The sequence below is a fragment of the Canis lupus genome, chromosome 16, assembly GCF_048164855.1.
Source record: "Canis lupus baileyi chromosome 16, mCanLup2.hap1, whole genome shotgun sequence".
Lineage (NCBI taxonomy): Eukaryota > Metazoa > Chordata > Mammalia > Carnivora > Canidae > Canis > Canis lupus.
Window position 1 is genome coordinate 13,027,060 of NC_132853.1, and position 22,581 is coordinate 13,049,640.

At 48.7% G+C, this 22,581-nt stretch overlaps 1 protein-coding gene and 1 long non-coding RNA gene across 9 annotated transcripts in view; both read left to right on the forward strand.

Moving 5' to 3' along the window:
- Positions 1-22,581, forward strand: part of EHMT1 (euchromatic histone lysine methyltransferase 1) — a 144,896-nt gene that overhangs the window by 104,081 nt on the left and 18,234 nt on the right. For all 8 annotated transcript variants that reach the window (XM_072778898.1, XM_072778900.1, XM_072778897.1 and 5 more), the window contains 8 exons: positions 2,827-2,970; positions 4,201-4,427; positions 5,149-5,322; positions 6,507-6,589; positions 7,622-7,728; positions 13,128-13,250; positions 20,081-20,182; positions 21,841-21,945. In XM_072778898.1, the coding sequence (XP_072634999.1) occupies positions 2,827-2,970; positions 4,201-4,427; positions 5,149-5,322; positions 6,507-6,589; positions 7,622-7,728; positions 13,128-13,250; positions 20,081-20,182; positions 21,841-21,945 (1,065 nt within the window). The remainder of the gene's footprint in view (positions 1-2,826; positions 2,971-4,200; positions 4,428-5,148; positions 5,323-6,506; positions 6,590-7,621; positions 7,729-13,127; positions 13,251-20,080; positions 20,183-21,840; positions 21,946-22,581) is intronic.
- LOC140606071 (uncharacterized) lies at positions 17,880-18,352 on the forward strand. Its single transcript, XR_012008507.1, has 2 exons — positions 17,880-18,015; positions 18,120-18,352. It is a non-coding gene; the product is annotated as an uncharacterized lncRNA (long non-coding RNA).

Genomic DNA, 22,581 nt, shown 5'->3' on the forward strand with positions numbered 1-22,581 from the left:
CCTGGCTTTGTTCCTCTGTATGTGATTTTGGGTTTTTCTGTGGCTCCTCCAAGGTTTTCTCTTTGTCTTTGGACCTGAGTGGCATGGTTTTGCTCTTTCTTTTGTTTTGCTCTTTCGATTCTTCTCCTCTGGTCTCTCTGATCCTCTTGGACTTTGATCTGGTGCTGACTTATCCTTGAGCCTTTTCACCTGGCAGTCCTTACTTCTCGACCTGGCTGTGCTCCCTTGTCTCACACTCCAGTCACACATGTGTCAGCTTACGTGATATTGTCTAAGCTGGTGGATGCTCTGCTCTTTTTTCTATTTCTATTTTAGATTTGGGTTAATTACATTGAACCTTTTTCAGTTCAATAATTTCTTTTTCCTTGTCAAGTGTACTCAAGAGCCAGTCACATGCATTTGTCTGTTTTCATATTTTTTTCTACCATTTTTATTTGACTTTTCTAACATTCCCAGTGTGCTTGTGTGGCATTACGGTGCCTCCCAGTCTCCTTGTATGGCCTGTTCTGGCTCTTGGCCGTGTGCTCAGAACCTGAGTGGAACCCCTCTGCTGCAGCGCCTCTGCTGCTTTGGACCAGATGATTCTCTGTGTGGGACCATCCTGTTTGTTGGCTGGATGTTTAGCAGCATCTTATCTCCTGCTTGTGACAACTATAAATGTCTGCAATGTTGTCAGATGTCAGCTTGACTGCATGGCAGTCTGAGAATTCCAGCTCTTCTTGCTGGCTCTCCCGGTCTCCCTCCCTGGGGGCAGCCACTTTGACCTCTTTCAATTTTTCCTTGTATTGTTATTGTTTTCCATAACCCACTTTCTGCTATCATTTCCTGAGTGTCTACTAAAGAGACTCTGCCTGCTGGTTTCTGACTATGCTGAGGTGCTCCTCTGTTAATCCCACTCCTCCCTCATTGCCCCACCTGCAGTCTGCATTCTGTCTTCATTTTTGTTATAAATGTATTTGTGGTTTTCATAACACACTATGGGAATGCTCACAGCTGAGCCAGTTGGCATGCTTGGATTACATTTCTTCTCCTAAATAAGTTTTTATTTTCCTGAGTTAATAATTTTCTTGTTTTTCGTTCTCTTTGTACCTGTTACAGATTCGGTCCTGGACCATGGGTTTGCATGTTTCCATAGAGATTTTCAGCACATCAAGTTTGGGTCATAGCTTTCTCATATGGGTGGTGCATGACCTTCAGTAGCTTCTCACAAAAGGTTGCTGGCAAGCAAACCTTGATATCTAGATTTTGTATTCTGGAAATACTTTATCTCAGTCAAGAGCTCTGTATTGGACACAGTTTCCTGTTTATGTTGAGATTGCTCCTCGCTGTTCTATTGTCGTTGGCGAAGTCTTTGCAGTGATCACTATGGCCCTGTGGAGAGCATGCTGGTGTCCCAGGCTGCCCACCTCCCACACAAGCAGGGGCGTGCACATCCTTCCAGCTCATGTACCCTCCCTTTCTCTCCCTGTATAGGGTCTAAATGAAGGTCAATCAAAGACTAGTTATATGTGGGATCCCTGGATGGCTCAGCGGTTTAGTGCCTGCATTCGGCCCAGGGCGTGATCCTGGAGACCCGGGATCGAGTCCCGCATCGGGCTCCCTACATGGAGCCTGCTTCTCTCTCTGCCTGTGTCTCTGCCTCTCTCTCTCTCTCTCTGTCTCTCTCTCTCTCTCTCTCTCTCTCCCTCTCTACCCCTCCCTCCCTCCTTCCCTCTGTGTCTCTCATGAATAAATAAATAAAATCTTTAAAAAAAAAAAGACTACTTCTATGTTTAATCAGTCTGAAAGATAATCATTTAAAGCAAAAATAATAGCAATACCCTGTGGGGTTTTAGCACATATGAAATTAAAGTGCGTGACACAAAGGTGGGAGGGAGGACCTGGGATCCTGTTACCAGAAGACTCTTACAGAGTCTACATGTTATCTTTATTTTAGGTCCTCTAGGTGGTGTCTCTAGTTTTCTTCTCTATTTTCCCTATTTGTGTCTTTTTGCTTCACTTTCAGAAAATCCCCCATCTTTATTCCAGCATTTCTGTGGAAATCTCCCTTTCTTCCACCTTACTTCTGATTTCCGAGAGCTCATTTATGTTCCCCGAGTGTGTCTTCCGTTATAGCCTCCATTCCAGCATGAGAATGGCCACAGGGTCTGTTTGGTTAGAGGCGCTGGTGACAGTTTCTTACACATTTCTCCTCCTGCCCTGTCTTGTGCTTGTCATACTGCTGCTGATTACCACTTGGTAGCTTTAGTCTCTGTGCTTTGTCTTTGCTTGCACCACGGGAGCAGATGTGGGTTGGGGAAGGTGGGTCTGGGCCTTGCTGTTGGCCAACTCTGGATCACTTGGTGGGGGTGAGGGGACATAGCTGGCTGAGCAGTGCTGGGGCAGGGCAGGGGGTCCCCCTCAGGGGTGAGCAGCTGTGGGGGTACACCTGGGCCACACTTAGCCCATTGTCTTTGCCACTTACATGTTGCCCTCTGATGTTTTGCCCTGGTCACCCTGACCACTTGTGTGTTTGTGGATTCGCAGTGAGGTCCAACTGCTGGCCCATGACATCCTTTCTGTATGGCCTGGTGTATGTCCATTTTTCCTCATTTCTGGCCTACACCTCAACTTGCCCAGGATGTTTTCCTTGATTTGCCAAGTTAACCACTTGCTCCTCTGACACTGTGTATGACCACCTGTCAGGCTAACTGTTCTGTTCTGGCAGACGTGCGGATGGAGTCCTGCTTCCCTCTATTCCCAACCTTACATGGAGCCCTCAGACTTGCATCTGCTGGGCCCCTCCCCAACGTCTGTGTCGCTGACCCTGGTCTTGTGTGATTGCAGCTGGGCAGGTGCACCAACAGCGTGGTCAAGCACGAGCTCATGCGCCCGTCCAGCAAGGCGCCACTCCTAGTGCTGTGTGAAGACCACCGGGGCCGGATGGTGAAGCACCAATGCTGTCCCGGCTGTGGCTACTTCTGTACAGCGGTAAGTGCCCAGCCCGCCGTGCAGGTCCCCTGCTAAGCATACTAATGCCAGTGCTTCCTCCCTCCCTCCCTCTGCTGGCTGACAGTTGTGGCAGACACCTTGCAGCAGCTCCTGTCCGGGGGCTCACCTGGAGGCCACCTCCTTTAACACGCTCTTTTTTTTTGCTCCATGTGAGTCTTCAGTCTCCCGGGGACAGCTGGGACATGTGAGCTGGTGCCCTCAGCTCTCCTCCTCCTGCTCAATGTGTTTGAACGCACCGTGGCCTTGCTCCTGGGCGGGCCTGCCTCGCCTTCTGCTTTGCCTTCATCTCTTGGTTTAGGGTCTTTTTTTGTCACTTACTTCGTTTCACATATACCTGTGCCCATAAGAACATGTGGAGCCTTGCAGTTCACTTGGCCCACAGCTGATCCCCCCACACAGGCTAGGAGCTTCTCTGCAGCATCTGCTCCTGGGATTTCACCCCTGTGTGCCCTTCTTGTCTTCCACATCTTTTTGCTTCTCTGTGTCCAGTGACCCCTAGCTCCTGGCGAGAGCATACTGCTCTCACTGCTTCTTATCCCGCTGGGGCTTTACCTCCTTCGTCCCAGTGAGAACCCTTTTTTGAGGCCATCAGGGGTTTGCTGGACGTGCCCCTCAGTGGTGCTGGGTCATCTCTGCAGAGCATTGTTCGTCCTGACACTTTCTTCCGAGATTCTCTTTCCTGGTTTGTCCTCTGGGGGTCCTTCTTGGGATCTGGTCTTCTGTGCGGTCTCTCTTTGGGTTAGAACAGCCCGAGAGTGAGGCCTTGGCCTCCCAGGGGGTAAGGGGCAGTCAGGTGGCTTCTCCACACTTTACTCTCTCTCTTTAAAACAGCAGTGGGGCAGGGGGTCATCTGGGTGGCTCAGTTAGTTAAGTGTCTGACTCTTGGCTTTAGCTCAGGTCATGATCTCAGGGTCATGGGATCAGATTCTGATCAGGCACTGCACTTAGTGGGAAGCTCTTGCTTTCTCTCTCTCAAATAAGTAAATTAAAAAAGAGAGGGATATAAAAGAAAAGCAGCAGGGGTATGTGTGGACCCACCATGGATGTGGGATATGGTCTTCTGCTTACGTAGCCAGGGACTGGGAGTGCTGGGTGGCCTCAGGGCCTCCGGCCCCATGCCGCTCGCATATAGGTTCAGTGGCGCTTTGTTTCCTTTCATACATGTTAGCCCTAATTTCAAATGATAATTTCTTGTCTTCCTGTTTTCAGGGTAATTTTATGGAGTGTCAGCCTGAGAGCAGCATCTCTCACCGCTTTCACAAAGACTGTGCCTCTCGAGTCAATAATGCCAGCTACTGTCCCCACTGTGGGGAGGAGATCTCTAAGGCCAAAGAGGTGACCATTGCAAAAGCGGACACAACCTCCACCGTGACGCTGGCCCCCGGGCAGGATAAAAATTCCTTGGTGGAAGGCAGGGCTGACACTACCACAGGCAGGTATGTGCCTGGTGCAGCCTCAGTCAGCTGCTCTGGAGATGTGTCTTTAAATGCTGAGCCCTGTATGTGTGTGTGTGCAGGCACAGCCCTGCATCTGTTGCATACGAGTTTACTGTGAAACCTTAGGTTTAGCTGCATGCATACTGCATTATATTTTGATAGCCCTATGAAAATGAAAAAAGATGTTCCTCTTTTAAGGGAAGGGTTCATTTTGGGAATATATAACATAGTAAATATGGCACTGATATAGAGAAAAGTAAAACTTCATTGAAGGCCATTTAAAAGAGCCTTGAATTATATCAAACTAAATACTGACAGAAGGCCAGTTCCTTCTTGTTTTTCTGTGTTAACCCTGCTAATCTATACATGTTGCATACTTTGAATCAGATTTCCAGGAGCATTTCCTTTCCCTGGGGAGAGCAGAGGGTTTGATAGCTCCAGCTGGGAACCTCATTTGCAAAAGCAAACTTGAACAAGGTCCTGTAATCCTTGGAAAAGCCGCCCTTACTTTGAATGTCACTTTTTTCTGGGAATTTACTCCTGAAGTGGACTCTGATGCACGGACTGAACAGAACAAGTCTGAAGCTGTTTTCATGCTCAGAAGAGCAGCATAGCTGGAAGGGTTGGAGGAAATAATTTTCTGTGTTTTCATTGGTTTCCACAAGGAGCAGTTTTTCATGTGGCTAAAATTGAGTGGGTTTTTTGTTTCCTTCCCTTAAAGCACTGCTGGACCCCCGCTGCTGGAAGATGGCAAGCCACAGAGTACAGCTCCCCAGGCAGCCGAGGGCTTCGACCCCACAGGGCCAGCCGGGTTGGGAAAGCCAGCCCCTGGCCTTTCGCAGGGACCAGGGAAGGAGACCTTGGAAAGTGCTCTGATTGCTCTGGACTCAGAAAAGTAAGAACCAGTGTGTGTTTTCAGACGTGGCTCAGGGCCTGACCCTCTGACATCTGCTCATCTGGACATTCCTTCCTTCAGGTTTCTTCTCCCTCTGTGTCAGCCACTGGGCTGTTTGCGCCCGTGTGTCTTTAACTCCCCCAGTGCTTCCAGTATGGCCACAGTGCATTCCCAAGGGTCTGTACCCCGTGTGGCACCCCTGAGGGTCACTGGGCTCCCCTGAAGGGTTAGGGGGTGTTCCTAAGGAGGTCACTGTAGAATGCTTCAGCTTTTTGATTAATGTTGTTCATCCAGGACAATTCATATATTTTTATACTGTTTCAGGAAATTATTACAAATTGTCTATTACATAAGAGCAAAAGGTGACTTCTTTGAAGTTATAGGTGAGGACAGTCCTGGTGAGCCTTTTGTACACATTTCCCCTGGATATTGTTGACCTCTGGCATTGACCTCTGGACATAAGTGCAAATGCTGCTTGGCTGATTCCTCATCTGTGAAATGAAGGGTTGGGTCAGGTGGGAACTCCCAGTGGTGTTGCCCTGTAGGATGGCCCTAGGTCTGTAACCTGTGAGCCAGGCAGGTGCCTTCTTCCAGGGAAGCCCACCAGCCTAGCTCACAGGGCCTCAGGCCAGGCCACACCCTCCCTCGGGGCTGTGTGCCTGTCTGCCGGCAGGGGTGTCTTCGTGGTACTCTTACTTAGGGGAAGCTCAGCGTTGGGACTCATGGCCGAGTTGCCCGTAGCATCCACTCTGTCTCTAGCCTCATCTGAGGCCCTGATGTTATGCTGACTGTTGTGTCCACCAGCCACGCTTACCAGGCCCAGACCGCATCCTGCTGAAGGGGGCGGGCTGGGCCAGGTGTGACAGCACTGCTCCTACCATCTCGGCCTCCCTTGACCCCATGCTGCAAAGAGATGGATCATTGTTGTCACAGTATGCAGAAACCTCAGGAACCATTCTCCTGTTGTGGGTGAAGAAGATAGTTGCTCGTTTCTGTTGTTTTTTCCTGTGAGATGCCTGAGCCTGATGACTTTGGTGCCCTTGACCCTGAGGCATCCGCAGGTAGATGTCATCTAGGCCTTCCCATCCTACAGAGTGCTTCTGTGCGTGTGTATGTGGTGGCCAGTGAGCTGGGAGCCAGGGTGGGGTACCTGGTGGTCACCACTGTCCGTGCTTTCCCCCCAGACCCAAGAAGCTTCGCTTCCATCCGAAGCAGCTGTACTTCTCCGCCAGGCAAGGGGAGCTGCAGAAGGTGCTGCTCATGCTGGGTAAGCGGCCCGTCACTCCCACTGGGGGTTGGTGCCTGTCGCTGAGGCCCAAGGAGCAGGTAGTCATTTGTTACCTTTTCTCAGGAGGTGGGTCTCATTTTTTTTCCTCTTTATCTATTTCTTATTTCTCTGATCTGCGGCCACTGGTGTTCATCCTGTGCACCATGTTCATACTCTGTTATTCGTGGCAATAGAAATGTTTTTATGAATTTCTCATTTTAAAAGAGGAATTAGGTGTATGATTAAATTAAGAGAAAAGGTAGACTCAGAAAAAGGAAGATGAGTGAGCTGGGGCCAGCTGTGGGTGGAGCAAGATGTGCTACACTCATGCTATGGTTGACATGCCTGCTGGTGCTCTTAGACCCTTCCCAGTTCTGTTCTGGCCAAGGAAGGGGCAGTATTTCGATTCCAAGCTCACAGCTCGAGGCTTTGTTTCTCTGGGCTCAAAGGAGTGATTAAAAATCCCTTTATTTGATAATCAAAGAAAGTGAACGATTTGTTCTAGAAATGTAAGTTATTCAGTGTTGAGCAAAATGGCAGTTTTAATTGCTGAGGCAAGGTGGGGTTGCCTGGCTGCTCTGTGGCTGGTCAGCCAACTATTCGCAGCAGGCCTGCCGGGATCATGTGTACCAAGCCACGTGTGTGCACAGCTGCCCTGTGAGCCTGTTGCCCGTGTACTCAGCAGCTGCCCCTGGCCTGGGGAAGGCTGAGAGTAGGAGTGTTTGAAAATGCAGAAGGGACCCCAGAGAAAATCTGGGAGCCCCTGCATTAAGGGTGGTGAGGGAAGGGGTTTATACTGTGAGGTGATCCCTGGCAGTGGGCCACCTGGTGAATTTTGTGTGAAGCTGGCATGCTTCCTTTTGTGTCTCATCAGTGTGCTTGGAGCCTGGCTTCCCTCTTACCTACACACAGGACAGTATTGTGCAGTGCTGGTTCCCAGTGGTCTGTCCACTCAGGCCTTCATGACCTCTCTGATGTGGTGGGAACCAGAGGCTGCGTCCAAGATAATCAGTGAAACCTATTTGTTTGCAGTTGACGGAATTGACCCCAACTTCAAAATGGAGCACCAGAACAAGCGCTCCCCGCTGCATGCCGCTGCGGAGGCTGGGCACGTGGACATCTGCCACATGCTGATTCAGGTCTGCACTACTCTCCACAGAGCCCTCCACCCACTCTCTCTTGTCTTTGTCGAGTAAAATAACATGAGATTTATAGTCTGAGAGCTAAAAGTCAAACAGCGCATACTGACTCCCAGAGAAAACCCGTTTCTGTTCCTCTATCCCGGCTGTCAGGCCTGCGGCTTCTCTTGGGCGTTTACCAGCGTGTCGGACAATTATGTGCTGCTTATACTGCACTCTTTTGATTTGCTGTCTTTGTTTCCATTTTACATTGGTTTTTAACATCAGGTACTGACTGGGGAGCGTGGGAAGGCTCAGCCCTGGCACGCACCCCATCCTTCCACCAGTCCTCCTCGATTGATGGTGGCTTGTGCTGCTGAGGCAGTGGGGGCCCTGGGGTTGGGCATGCACATCAGTATTCCCACAGCTGGCTGTGGTGCATACCAGAGTGTGCTTCTATTGTCTTTGGCATCCTGCTGGTTCACTCCTAGCGGGGGGGGGGGGGGGGGTCCCCACAGACGGCGCCCTGTCTCCGTGGCACCCGGGAGCCCTGCTGCGCGCTCCCATGCCTCCTCCTCTGGGACACCCCTGCGCAGACCCTGGCCTATGTTGGGTCCACTGTCTGCTGGAGACAGTTTCAGGTGGATCCTTTATGTCTGGATGTTTCAGGAAATGTCCTTGAACCCGTTGGTCTGAAATTTCACCATGATGCAGCAGTCTTTTGAGTCTGGGGTGTGTCCTGTTGACTAAGCATTCATGTGCCTCGTTCTGGGGTTTGTGGGTGCCACCTGGGCCTGTGTTTCTGGGCCCACCCTCCAGAGCCCCTGCTCCCACATTAGGCTGTATGGACTCATTCTCTGGTCTCTGCGTCCTGCTGCGCTCCAGATCTTTCTTTCCCGTTCCTCCCCAGGCAGCGTTCTCGACCTCACCCTGCAGCTCCTCTGGGATGTTGAATCTGTGCTCAGACCTTGAGATTCCCAGTCCTTTCTTGCTCCCTCAAAGTTCCTTTTTTGTACCTCTGTTCTTCTCTTGTTTCTTTGAAGATATTATGGTAATTTTGGAGTTTTATGCTGCTCTGTTCATTTTGGTATCATTTTTAAAGTTTTCTTTCCTCAAATGCCTGATGATTCCTGCTTGTTCATATCTAAAGTACTAAAATGCTGATGGAGGGTGCTGGCCTTGTCTCCATTGGGTGCCCCACAGACACTGCTGTCTGGAGAGGGGTGCATGTGGCTGCCTCCTGCATGTGTCTCTGTGGGAGCCAGGGGTGTCCATGGTGGGGAACCCGAGCTGCTCCCCCCCTCAGCCTGCCTGTGTCTGTGTTGACCCCACGGCTTCTGCTGGCGCGTCCCCGCTCTCCCAGTGTGTTTTCTTACCAATGTTCTGACCGGTGCTGATGGAAGCGATGGCTGTGGGCAGAGCAGGACATGACCCCATTGATGTTTGCATTTGTATCTTAGGAGAGATGCACCATTGGTGTAGATTCCTGGCTCCATCTCATGCCAGAGAGCCCTGCTTGGACGTGTCTTGTTAAGTAGCATGTTGCTAGGTTTTTAAAAAGCTCAGTGTCATCATCTTGGTGTTTTAATAGGAACCTTTAGTCTAGATAATATTTACTGTAATTTTTAGCATTTAAGTGTATTTCTGATGTCATACTGTTGTTTTGATTCTTAGTCATTTCAAACACGTACATTTTTAAAAATCTCTTTGTTGCCTTCTTTTGGGTTGATATTTGTTTTGTCTCATCCTTTCTCTTTACTCATGTGGAGGTTACATACTCTTTTTTTCTCACCTCCAGAGGTCACTCAGTGGTCTATGTGCAGGTGTCTTAAGACGGACAAGATGAGGGAGCTGCGGATGTTGAGGGAGGGTGGGAGTGCCTCATACTACCTTGGTAGCTTGAGCCATTTTGGAGGGAACCCCCCAGAGGCCTTGGGCGTGAGTTTAAGAGAAGGCTAGTAGGACTTGGGGTGGCTGAGAAGGTTGCTCAGAGTGGTCACGCACCAGTCGGTTCTTGGCGGTGATGGTGGTAGGCAGCTGATCCAATGGAGGAGGAGCTCACTGGAGAGAAGTCAGGGGCAGCTGGCATGGCCATCAAGGCAGTGACCATGAGTGCTGGTTAGTGCTCTGAAGGAGAGGACGGGGGGCAGCACTCCAGTGGGATGCCCTCCTGTCTCCGTTCTGAGCCGCCGCAGAAGGCATGGATATGGTTTGTGCTTCTGCAAGGGTGGCCCGGAGGCCCAGTGCTGTGTGGAATGGTGGCAGGGCAGGGTCGCCCTTGATGGTCCTGTGTGCTGTGTGGGGTTGGGGTGGGGGCTGCCCAGGCCTCTCCTCAGCTCACACACCAGTGTGGGGGCTTCGTGGGAGACATTTCCCTGGACTTGGAATTCTAGGTTGCTGGTTGTTTTCTCTCACCTCATTTAAGGCATGGTTCCACTGCCTTCTGACTTCTGTGCGTTCTTTTGAGAAGTTTGCTTGTTACTCTTGAAACGATCTATTTTCTCTTTGGCCTTTTTTTTTTTTTTTTTTTTTTTTAAACATTAAAGCGTGTATATGTAAGATGCATACAGGAGAGTCCTTAAGGTATAAGTATTCTGTTAATAAATGTCCCTAAGTGGTTCCCACCTCACCCTGGGTCAGGACACAGCCCTGCCCACCCTCCCGGAGGGGCGGCTCTCCAGGCTCTTACCTGAGAGCCCATCTCTACATCTCTCCGGTTTGACCACCGTACAAGCACTTTCAAATCATGAGACTTACCTGTGTCTGCCTTTATGTTCATTGAGTCACACAGTAAGAATTCTAGTGTGTCTGCTTTGGTCCCAGTCCTGCCCCTGCCACCCCCAAGTCAGTCACTGTCAGGGAGAGTTGAGGCTGCAGGAGCTCTGTGTCTTAAACTGCAGAATAAAATGTTATCTCCTGTGGAAAACTCTTTCTGGTGTTGTTCTCTGAGACCCTCTGCACTGACCTGATGTTGGGTGGCCCGGGCTGCTCACTCCCTGAGCTGGGAGCCTGTGATTTTGTGTATTTTCCTCCTTCTAGGACCTGAGCTGCTTTCCTGAGATTCCCCAGGAAAGAGGTGGAGTGGGTTTTCTAGTTTGTCCCAAATCCAGGGGTATTGTTTCTTGGCAGTTCCGCTTTGTTGGGGTGTCTCTCACCCCACACCGTCCACTGGGTGGGCTCTGGTTCTACGGCCTCTCTCCAGCCCCAGAGCAGCACTGAAGCTGCCGACTGCTGTTGCAAGCTCGCAGCCTTCTGTGTTCCTGTGCTGTCAGGGCTGGGGAGTGCTCCCTCACAGCCAGCATCACCTGTGAAGAGCAGTTTTGAGATCTTTCCATCCTGTTTGATTTTCTTCCTGAGGTCTCACTGAAAACAGCTCTTACTTCATTTGGGGCCCAGCCCACTGTGGTGTGGCATGCCCTGCCGCATGTTGCTGTTTGAGTTTAATTGACAAATGGCAGGAAGTATGTGCTGAGCTGTATTCCCTGTGCTCAGAGCTGTGCTGATCACGGGTGAACATCTAGCTCCAGGATGGCATCCCAGCCACTGGTCACTCACAGCAGCTGCCTTATCCTGGATCCAGGCACATGTCCCCCTTGACGGGTCACCTCCATCTGCTCCCCAACTCTCGAGTGCCCATTGTCCTGTCCTCCTTGTGTGTTACTGCTGGGTCTGAGCTCGCCATCCACCTGCTGAACTTCTAAACGGCTACGTCATGAGCCTTTGAGGGGTTTTCTAACAGAGGAAGGTGTGCTCTAATCATCACAGAGCCTGGAGGGGAGGGACAGAGCCACACCTGTTGCACAGATCTCTGAGCCTGGGGACCTGCCATGGACTGCACATACCTCACGAGCTGCATGCACACACCTTGCTTATCCACACAGGGTCTTGCACACACTGCACGGTCACGCAGGGAGGTTTTGGGGAAGGTGTGGGGGTTGGGGCCTGCCTGGTGTGTGGCCTGGAGTCTCTCCAAAGTTCATCCTGCTTTTCCCGTAAGACCCACTTCCCTGTTCTCACCATTGTCTCTGGTGGGAATCCTATCAGTCAGTGGGAATTCCCCAGTCAGGGAAACCTGGTTTAATGTCTTCTTTGTATTCTCCTTCCATCTCAGGGTTCTTGGGGATTCTTTGGTTTTGTCTCTCGGTCTTCCCTACCTTCTCCTGGTGATGATCATTTTCTTCTGGGCCAACTTTTGTGGTGTTAGTTCTGATTGTCTGTGTGTCCCTGGGAGGACCTCTGAGTTCTTGTGTGGAGCTGGTCACTTGTTGCCCTTGATTTTGGATGAGCACCCTGGAAGTCAGTCGTGGATCTTCAGACCTGTCCCTGGGAGTCAGGGCCTGGTCCTCTGACCCCTGACCTTGCGTTGGTGCCTGATCTTCAACTCTGTCTGTGGCCCCCAGCCCCATCCTGCCCTCTGGAATTTGCCAGAAGTCTCATTCAGGGTTCCCTGAACTACCTCAGTCCCATGGTTTCCCCATGCAACACTCTAGGTCTATTTAAAAATATTGTAACTCATTTTGTTGTTACTTTTGTTTTTAATTGTAGATAGTAAGACTTTCCCAGTATTTATTTTATAAAGTAAATGCTAGCTTTTGGTACATCGGTCTGAGGAACTAGACAGTTTTTCCCCCATGGGAAAGGGTTTTTAAATTGTGAGGGAGCTGATTTGCTTACAGCACACAACACATTTTAACGTTGGAGGCTACTTAAGTTTCACACATACTGGAGTTTATCTCTGTGTCTTTTCTGGACCACTAGCTTTCCAAGTACATACTTTGTTGGAAGAATTAGAAGTTGCTTCAAAATTCTTAGTACTGGAAATCAGCTTAAAACAGCCAGAAAAAAGAGGTCAGTGAGTCAGGGTGTCCTTTGGTCACTGTAGACCAGGTCACTGCCCATCTGCTGGCTCTTGCAGAGCAGCCCCCACATTCCTCCATATCACTTTTCATTTCTTTTTTCTTTTTTTTTTCTTAAAGATTTTATTTATTTATTCATGAGAATACATACAGAGAGAGAGAGAGAGAGAGAGGCAGAGACACAGGTAGAGGGAGAAGCAGGCTCCATTTAGGGAGCCTGACATGGGACTCTATCCCCAGTCTCCAGGATCACGCCCTGGGCTAAAGGTGGCGCTAAACCGCTGAGCCACCCGGGCTGCCCTCACTTCTCATTTCTTAAAGTTATTGTCACTAACGTGCTGTAAACATTTTCTGTCAAGAAATGCTCGTGTTGAACTGAAGGTTTGACAGTAGTAGAGCAGTCATGTCTTTGAATTTGGTTCTGAAGACTCCGTTACAGTTACTAGAAATGATTTTAGCTCATGAGATCTTTCTGCTTGCAAGTGTTGGGAGCATCTGAATGCCGGGCGGGGGCTGCAGCAGGAGCGCTCTACCTACACACCTGAACTGTCCTGGTTTCACTAGGCGGGCGCTAATATCGACACCTGCTCAGAAGACCAGAGAACCCCACTGATGGAAGCAGCAGAGAACAACCATCTAGATGCAGTGAAGTACCTCATCAAGGCCGGGGCCCTCGTGGATCCAAAGGTACGCTCCCTGCTCAAAATCACACCCCTGGTTTGTATAGAAATTTCTCAGAAAGATAAACAGGGACCACTTCCTTGTTGAAATGTCTTCAAGAATTGGTAGCCATCAAACATCCATCTCTTTGTCAGGAAGGAGCTCTTAGTTCACCTTGCCTGGTTACTGGTTTATGTGAGAAAATTCTAGTGAACTTGATCCTCTGTGCCTCACAATAGACAAAGGGACGAATAAGCTTGCTGTGCAGAGGTCTGTAGCTTCCTTCATTTTTTATACTTTTCCTCTTCTGACTTCCACTTGGAGCAATTAGCACCCCCCCAAAGCTTCCAAATTGGGAAAGAAAAAGTAAAATCTCTGTTCATAAAAATGGCATGATTTTATATGTAGAAAACCCTAAGGAATATACACAAAAATCTGGAACTAATAAATGCATATAGAAAAATTATAAGATATAGAATCAATACAGAAATATCAGTTGTATTTCTGTACACTTGAGATGAGGTATCCAAAAAGGAAATTAAGGAAACAATTCCAGTTATAATAGCCTCAGAAAAAGGACAGGCCAGGTGGCTCAGCAGTTTAGTGCCACCTTCAGCCCAGGGCCTGATCCTGGGGTCCCAGGATTGAGTCCTGTGTCGGGCTCCCTGCATGGAGCCTGCTTCTCCCTCTGCCTGTGTCTCTGCCTCTCTCTCTCTCTCTCTCTCTCTCTCTGTGTCTCTCAGGAATAAATAAATAAAATCTTAAAAAATAAAAAGCATCAAAAAGAGTACAATATTAGGAATAAACTGGACCAAGGAGATGAAAGACTTATACAGTGAAAATCACAGAACATTGCTGAAAGAGATGAAGGAAGACCTAAGTACATGGAAACATGTCCCGTGTTCATCGACCAGAAGACTGATCATCATCGAACTGCGAGCACCATCTGGGGTGAACCCCAGAGTCTGTGCAATCCCTGTCAGAATCCCACGGCTGTTGTGTACAGATAGAGGAAAACCAGTCCCGAGAGGCCTCCAGATCTCAGGAGACCCTGAACAGCCAGACGATCTTGCAGAAGAACAAAGCTGAGGCCTCGAACTCCTTGACTTCAGAACCGACCACAGAGCTCCAGGAATCCACACAGCACGGTGCTGACGTAAAGACAGACATACAGATGATGGATAGAATGGCCCAGAAACAAACCCTCATGGATATACCGTGGTTTCTGGGGATGCCAGGACCATTCAGGGGGAAGAAAGGGAAGTCTTTTTAACAAATGGTGCTGGGAAAATGGGATCTCCACATGGAAAAGAAATGTTTTGGGCCCTTAAATTTACATCATATTTAGATAATAACTCAGAATGGATCAAAGACCTAAATTTAAGACCTACAACCATAAATCTCTTAGAAGAAAAGATAGAGGAACATCTTCATGATATTCATTGGGTCTAAGCAATGACGTCTTGGATAAAACAGTAAAAGCACAGATAATAAAATAGATAAATGTCTTCAAAAATAAAAACTTTCATGTGTCAGGGCACCTGGGTGGCTCAGTCGATTAAGCGTCTGCCTTTGGCTCAAGTCATGATCCTGGAGTCCCAGGATCAATCCTGCATCAGGCTCCCTGCTTCACCCTCTGCCCCTCCCCTACTTGTGCTTTCTCTCTCTCTCACTCACACTATCAAATGAATAAAATCTTAAAAAAAAAACAACTTTCCTGTGTCAAAGGACAGTATCTAATAATGAAGAGACAACCCACGGAATGGGAGCAATAGTCATAAATCCTAATGGCAGATTCCTTTCTAGAATATATAAAGAACTCCTACCACTAAGTAGCAAAAATCCAACGCAATTCAAAAGTGGGCAAAAACTTGGAGTAGCCATTTCTCCAGAGAAAAGTAAGTGGCCAATTAGCACATAAAAAAATGCTCAGCATCACCAGTTATCAGGAAAATGCAAATCAAAACCACAGTGAGATGTCACCTCACGTCCCTTGGGGCAGCAGTTGTCTAGGAAAGGGAGATAAGTGCTGGCAAAGATATGGAGAAATTGGAACCCTCATGCATTGCTGGTGGGAATGTCAAATGATGCAGCTTCTGTGAAGACAGTTTGATTATTCCTCAGAAAGTTAAACATAGAACTACCACGTGATCCAGCAATTCCCATCCTGGGTATTTACCCAAAGAAGCTGAAAACAGGGCCATGAATGGTCTTTGCTCCCCCACGTTCTCATCAGCATTGTCCACAAAGCAGGAAGGTGGAAACAGTCCAAGTGTCCACCCACAGAGGGATGGATTAGCCAAAAGTGGTCTGTGTGCATCATGGGCGTCCCTCAACCTTAAACGAGAAGGAAGTCCCCAGCACAGGTGATGTGCTGAGTGAGACAGGCCGTCCCAAAAGGACACATCCTGTAGGATCCACCTGTGTGAGGACCCAGAGTCAAACTGAGAGACTGGAAGTAGGTTAAAGGTTATGGGGACAGCGGGTATCCCTCTTTGTGGGCACCCAGCTTCCATGTAGGATTGGGGTGGTGAGGGCTGCATGGCAGTGCAAATGGGATCACTGCCACCAGATCAGACACAATCTCACATTACGTACAGGTGTGCATAAGTAGCCACAATAAGAACATGAATGTGATATTGTCATCTTCCACGTTAATATGTATTTTTCTAATAAAAAATTTATACTGTTCATAGTAACTTACCAACTTTTTTCTATCAAATTATCATTTTTTCTGTTATGAAATACTATTTTATAACATTATTATAAATGTTATAATATTTATATATATATAAATGTATTTCAGGTGGGTATTTCATGATGCGTTGGTATCCCTTTTAGTCAGATTGGCTTATTGGTCAATATTTATGTTTTCAATTTTTTTTTTTTCAATTTTTTTTTAAGATTTATTTTCAGAGAGAGATCATGCGAGCATGTGAGCAGGGGGAGGGACAGAGGGAAAGAATCTTAAACAGACTCCTCAGTGAATGAAGAGCCCAGCATGAGGCTTGATCCCTTGACCTCAAGATCACGACCTGAGCTGAAACCAAGAGTCAGACAATTGGCGGAGCCACTTAGGTGCCCTTATGTTTTCAGTTTTCATTCTACACAGTGCTTCAATTAACATTTTTTTTAGCCAAGTTTTTGCACATGTCTGGTTTCTTTAGGACATATTTCTCAGTGTGGAATTGTTAGATTAAAATATATAATCATTTTTAAGGGTTTTTATATTTCTTTCTGAAGTCACCAAGTGTCAAGCACTCTTCCATCTGCTCTCACCCGTGGTGACTATGGCAGGTTTTATTTATTTATTTATTTATTTATTTATTTATTTATTTATTTATCTATCTATCTATCTATCTATTTGTTTGTTTATTTATTTATTTATTTTAAAGATTTTATTTATTCATGACAGACACACAGAGAGTGAGACAGAGGCAGAGACAAAGGCAGAGGGAGAACAGGCTCCATGCAGGGAGCCCGATCGATGTGGGACTCAATCCTGGGACTCAATCCTGGGAGTCCAGGATCATGCCCTGGGCTGAAGGCAGGTGCTAAACTGCAGCCACCCAGGGATCCCTATGACAGGTTTTTAAAAAATATTAACAGTTTGATGTGCAAAAATGGTTACCTATTTATTTGTCCTTTTACTATTTAATCAGCTTGTCTTAAAAACACTTCTTGGTATATAGTTATTTATATGTTGTATGAATATTTTTTCAAACTTTAGTCTTTGCTTTTTTTCTTTTCTTTTTTGCAATCTGGAAACCTTTATTATTGTGTAAATATCTATAGATAACTATCACTCCTCTCTATTATCATGGGCGGGCGAGTCCCGTATTTACCCTGTTCTCTGCTGGGGCACAGATTTCCAGCCTCATCACAGGAGTCAGTGCCCAAGATAAACAGAGACAAGAAGGTTAGTGTTCAGGGATTTACAGAAGCAGCTGGAACCTGCAGACAAAGGACCCAAGAAGTATCAGTAGGTCACGGGGAGCAGACATCTGGAGGGGATGGCTCATGGATGAGCTTAGCTGTAGATGGGTACAGTAGAAGAAAGTGGTCACTGAAATGGAAGACTGGTCATTAAGATTAGTCTGAAAAACAGGTTGTAGGACAGTTTCCAGCTGACATGTAATTGGAGTTCCCAGAAAGAGGGGAGGAAGAATCTGATAGAAAAAAATACTGGAAAAATGGTCACAAGCTTCCCAGATTTGGTAAGAAAGAATCTGTAGATCTAAGAAACTGAGCAAACCTCAGACTAGATAAATATTAAAGAATTACCACACACGCATTGTGGTTGGACTATTGAACTGAAAACAAAATCTTAGAAGCAGCCAAAAAACAGCACATGATACGTAGGTTAACAACATTACAAAACAATCACCAACTTCTCATCTGAAACAATGGAGAAAGAAAACAAAATTATCAGCCTAGAAGGCTGCATTCAGTAAAAGTAACCCTCAAAGAATAATTGTGGAATAAAATACTTCCAGGTGAACAAAAGCTGGTGGGATTTATCAGTACCTTGGCATAACAGAGGTGTGAAAGCTGCCTGAAAGTCAGCCCAGGAACACTGCGTAGGAAGAGCTGCTGTTTTCTTTAAATTTCCTGAAAGACAAAGGCTGTTTAAAGCAGAAATACCTTTACGAGGTGGAGTTCCTGCCAATTTAGAAGTAAAATGTGGCACCAACAGCACTGGCAGGAGCCATTGAATGGAATCCTGCTGTGGGAGGATCAATCTGAGCAGACTGATGGACTGATGACGGGAGTATCATCATCTCCAGAGAAGGTACAAAAAAAATCATTGAAGAGAAATACAGCTCTAAGGGAAGTTCAGGAAGATCTAGTAGAGGAAGTGAAGTGGAATACGAAGCAGTGTTTCTATAACTACAGGCAGGAAAAGAGACTGAAAACCCGAGTGGAAGAAGAGCCCTGCCCTTTCCAGGGGGACAGCATGCCTGAGGACTGAGCACGCCTGAAGCCGCCGTATGCTGCAGGTGTTCACGTCAGTGGTCACACAGGTGGATGGGAAAAGGGTGGAGAACATGCATCATGCAAGTGGTGAACTTTTAGAAGAGGTAAGGTCATCTTTGTGGTTCTAGCATAGGGAGAGATTTCTTCAGTAAGACACAGAAAGTACAGAAGTGATTGATAAAGTCAGGTGCATTGGAATGAAGAGTTTATGGTTAACAAGATGTCACAGCGTTCAGAGGCAGGCTACACACTGCCAGAAGATACTGTGATATACTGGCAAGTGGTTAAGGAAGCCCCACAAACAAAAGAGCTCAAAAGAAAAATGGGCAAAGAATGAACAGCCCGCCCCTGCTGAGGCAGCAGACACAGAGAAGGTGCTCAGCCTTTTGAAAACCACCCTGAGACACCACTGTGTGGCCCCTGGATTTATTGGGGTGCCCCTGCCCCCAGGAGGAAGTCCTTCTCCTCAGCTCTGGGATGTGTGCACGGGCGAAGGTTCTGCGGTACTCAGTTCACCTCCGAAGAGCATAAAGTAAGACAGCTGGGAGCACTGGAAAATAAGGCAGGCCCTTACACCAGCAGCCATACATTCTTGTATTTATCATACAATTAACATTTTAAACACCAGTAATACAGAGTTAAAGTGTGTGGGTTTTCTTGAGAAAAACAGGTTTGCTGACTAACTTCAGACTTGGTAAGAAATATGTTAAACAGTGTGTGAAAATCTCAGATTACTGCTCAGAGAGTCAGAAGCAGGGTAGCAGAATGAATAAGGAAATGTGGTCAGTACAGACAGTAGCGGGGGGTGGGGGGAAGCAAAGAGAGACCTGCAAGGGGAACGCAGTGGAAGTGTGTCCGACTGCGTGCGATGCAGGCCCTCAGGTTGGCCTGGACCACACATGGTCCCCCGGCCCTCTGAGTCTGTCCTGGAACTTTCCGGGTCTGACTTCCTCCATGGACAGTGGCTGTTGTTTTTGAGGTACTTTAATTAATGAGATATATTTAGTGTGCTTGAGGAAGTCGAGCTAGGAGCTAATGGGGAGATGTGCCAGCAGGCACAGGAGGCAGGATGCAGGCAGGATGCAGGCAGGCAGCCGTGGTGCGTGTTGAACTGCAGGGCAAACTGCCCCGTTCTGGGCCCCTGCTCTTTTTGCCATTTATTGTTTCTAATTCTGTGGCTTATGGACAACGATGACTGGATCCCTAGCACTGGTCTAGACGTTCATTGGCGACCCATACCTCATAGAGGCCCTAATGGGCAGGTGGCCCTCTTGTCATGTGAGCAGTGCAGAGGTTCTTTTGGAGCAGAGGGACAGGACGCTGCACCTGGCCATGTCAAGAAGCCCAGGTATGCCTCAACCTGCCTGGACCATGGGGGAAGGAAGGGACATGCGGCTGACACGATGTACCTCCAGGTATGAAAGATGAGGACTCCTTGCCACCTGAGGCCTTGCCCCATTGGTGTTAGGGGCTTGGAGTCTATAGCCCAGTGTGTGGGGCTTGGGCCTCAGTTGTGCGACCTTTGAAAAAAAATTCCACTCTTCTCTGCCTGGGTTATCATTCTATTTTTTTTTTAATTTTTGTTTATTTATGATAGAGAGAGAGAGAGAGAGAGAGAGAGGCAGAGACACAGGCAGAGGGAGAAGCAGGCTCCATGCACTGGGAGCCCGACGTGGGACTCGATCCCGGGTCTCCAGGATCACGCCCTGGGCCAAAGGCAGGCGCCAAACTGCTGCGCCACCCAGGGATCCCCTGGGTTATCATTCTAGAAGGCACATTCCTCATGTGGGGAATAAAAGGCCACCATGTTCACGTGTTCAGGCCGTGGCACACTGTAAGTTGTGTGATTTCTCTGGCTCTAAATGGCATTTATGTTGCAGGATGCAGAGGGCTCCACCTGTTTGCACCTCGCTGCCAAGAAAGGCCACTATGATGTAGTTCAGTATCTGCTTTCCAATGGACAGATGGACGTCAACTGTCAGGTAAGCCACAACCTCTATGTAGACACTCCACTGGCCGACTGGTTCCTGACCCTTCTTCTCTGTAGGAGTGCTGGCCTCCTGCCTGTTGTCTGCAGCTCCCTTGCAAGGCCTTGGGAGGCCTGGCCTTCATGACTCTGGCTGCTGCCTCCCCTTGCTGACCGCTGGCTACTCTGAGAGCTCCCACCTATAATGGTCTCTGCACTGCTGCCTGGCCAGGGACTTGGCTCGGGGCATCTGCCTGGGCTACCTCAGCCTCCAGGTCTCGGGCTGCATGTGACCCCCTGAGTGGGGTCCCTGACCACCTGTGTGCCAGGTGCCCTCCCTCCCGTGGCACTGTTGTCCTTCCTAGGGGCACCTAGGAGTCACCCCGGCATGAGGAGGCCTCATATGCATCTAGTGGGTGACTCAGGAGAGCAGATGAGAGGGCTCCCCTCCCACTCGCTGGGACACAGACTCCTCCACTCCCTGGTGACTCTCTGGGCCTAGGACGACGTTCTTGGCCCATATGTTCTACCCCTCCCACCCCCCTTCAGTCTGGCTGCTGCTTCCAACTCAGCGCTCTGGGAGCCACCCTGGCAGAGACCCTCCTCAGTGGCCTAGAAAGGCAGTTCCCTGCCATGTGCCCCTGCTCTCACAGGGTCTGCACGCTCATGCTAGACCCCTTCTCCATTTCATCTTCTGTCTCCCATTACTTTGAGTCTTAGGCGTTTCTTCACCTGGCCTGGGCTGGGCCGGCTCAGCTCTCTGAGGCGGGCTTGTCCCTGCTCTGCCCCCAGTGCCCAGGTGATGTCCACAGCAAGCCTGCAGGGGCCACCCCACTGTAGTCACAGAGACTGCATGTCTCCCAGAGAGAGGTGTTGGCAGGGGGTATAGGAAGTTGTTTGAGAGTTGTTGGGGAAGGTTGCGCTTTCTGCCACCAGACCATGAGTTGGCAACGTGATACTCATTTTCTAAAGAGCTGCCTTTCTCCTGGTTTGAATAAAACTTTCCACAACCACTGAGTAAGGAGACAGGCCTGAGTTTGTGGAGTGGAAGAAAGCCAGCTTGTCAGAACCATGACAGACCCTGTGTATGGGGTTGGCCTGGGCAGGTGTTCTACTTCCTGCCCTTCAGGAAGAAGCAGGAGCTATGCATGGTCTCCATCAGTCTCCTGGGTGTGGACATCTGTCTGTCTGCAGTTCTTGGCAGCTGCTCTTGCTTCAGGCTTGGGGCTTATCTGTATTCCTGAGGCCTGTGCGTCCCACCAGCCAGACTTCTGGTCTGTAAGAGATGGTCTGGTCAGCAGCATTTCTTGGTCCTCACATGATCCAAGCAGGTGCGCTCTGGGGTACCAAGGGTGGTCCTGGCAGTGCCTGCCCACCGGTCTGGAGAGGACTGAAGTCACCTGGTGGGTCCATCCGTCCCCCTTACAACAGAGGATCTAATTCCATCTTGCACTCATGGAGATGCCCCGAGCTGGGTTTCCTCATACACCACATGGGGACTGAAACTGGCTCCCATCTCTTGGAGCCGTCGTAGAACTCTTTAGTGAAATCATGCTTCATGCTACTTGTCTGTAGGAACTATAATGGATTTTGGTGTATTTTTGGTGTGTGTTTTTTTTTTTTTTTTTTTTTTTTTTTTTGGTTTTTTTTTGTTCTGTTTGTTTTTGAAATTAGGATGATGGCGGCTGGACGCCCATGATTTGGGCCACTGAGTATAAGCACGTGGAGCTGGTGAAGCTGCTGCTGTCCAAGGGGTCTGACATCAACATCCGCGACAACGTGAGTCTCTCTGGCTGTTGCTGGTCCTAAGCTCCACCCAGGGAAGTGGGTCTTGGAGGAGGACGGAGGGCTCAGGGTGTGCAGAGTTAACAGTTGCAGCTCTGCCCTCATGTTCTGTGTTTTCAGTGGCCCCTGGACCCATTGTGGTTCCCTGGGATTGTTTTGTGTGTTGGCCAATTGCTGGGTGTAGATTGAAGGGAAATCTACCTGCCCCGTGGGTGGTACCTGCCTTTTTAGAGGCACATCTGGACTGTGATCGTGTCACTGACTGCCATGTCTGTGATCGAGACCACAGAGCCCAGGGCACACCCCACACCTGGGCAAGTAGAGGTGTGGGCACTAACTTGTCCTGCTTTTGCTGTCTGGGAAGGAAAGAAAGGGACCTACCATGTGCTCAGACCAGGACAACTAAGGTGCTTGTGTTGATGGCTAGTTTTGTGAGACAAATTTGTTCTTAGAAAAGTGTTTTGGGGGATCCCTGGGTGGCGCAGCAGTTTGGCACCTGCCTTTGGCCCAGGGCGCGATCCTGGAGACCCGGAATCGAATCCCACGTCGGGCTCCCGGTGCATGGAGCCTGCTTCTCCCTCTGCCTGTGTCTCTGCCTCTCTCTCTCTCTCCCTGTGTGACTATCATAAA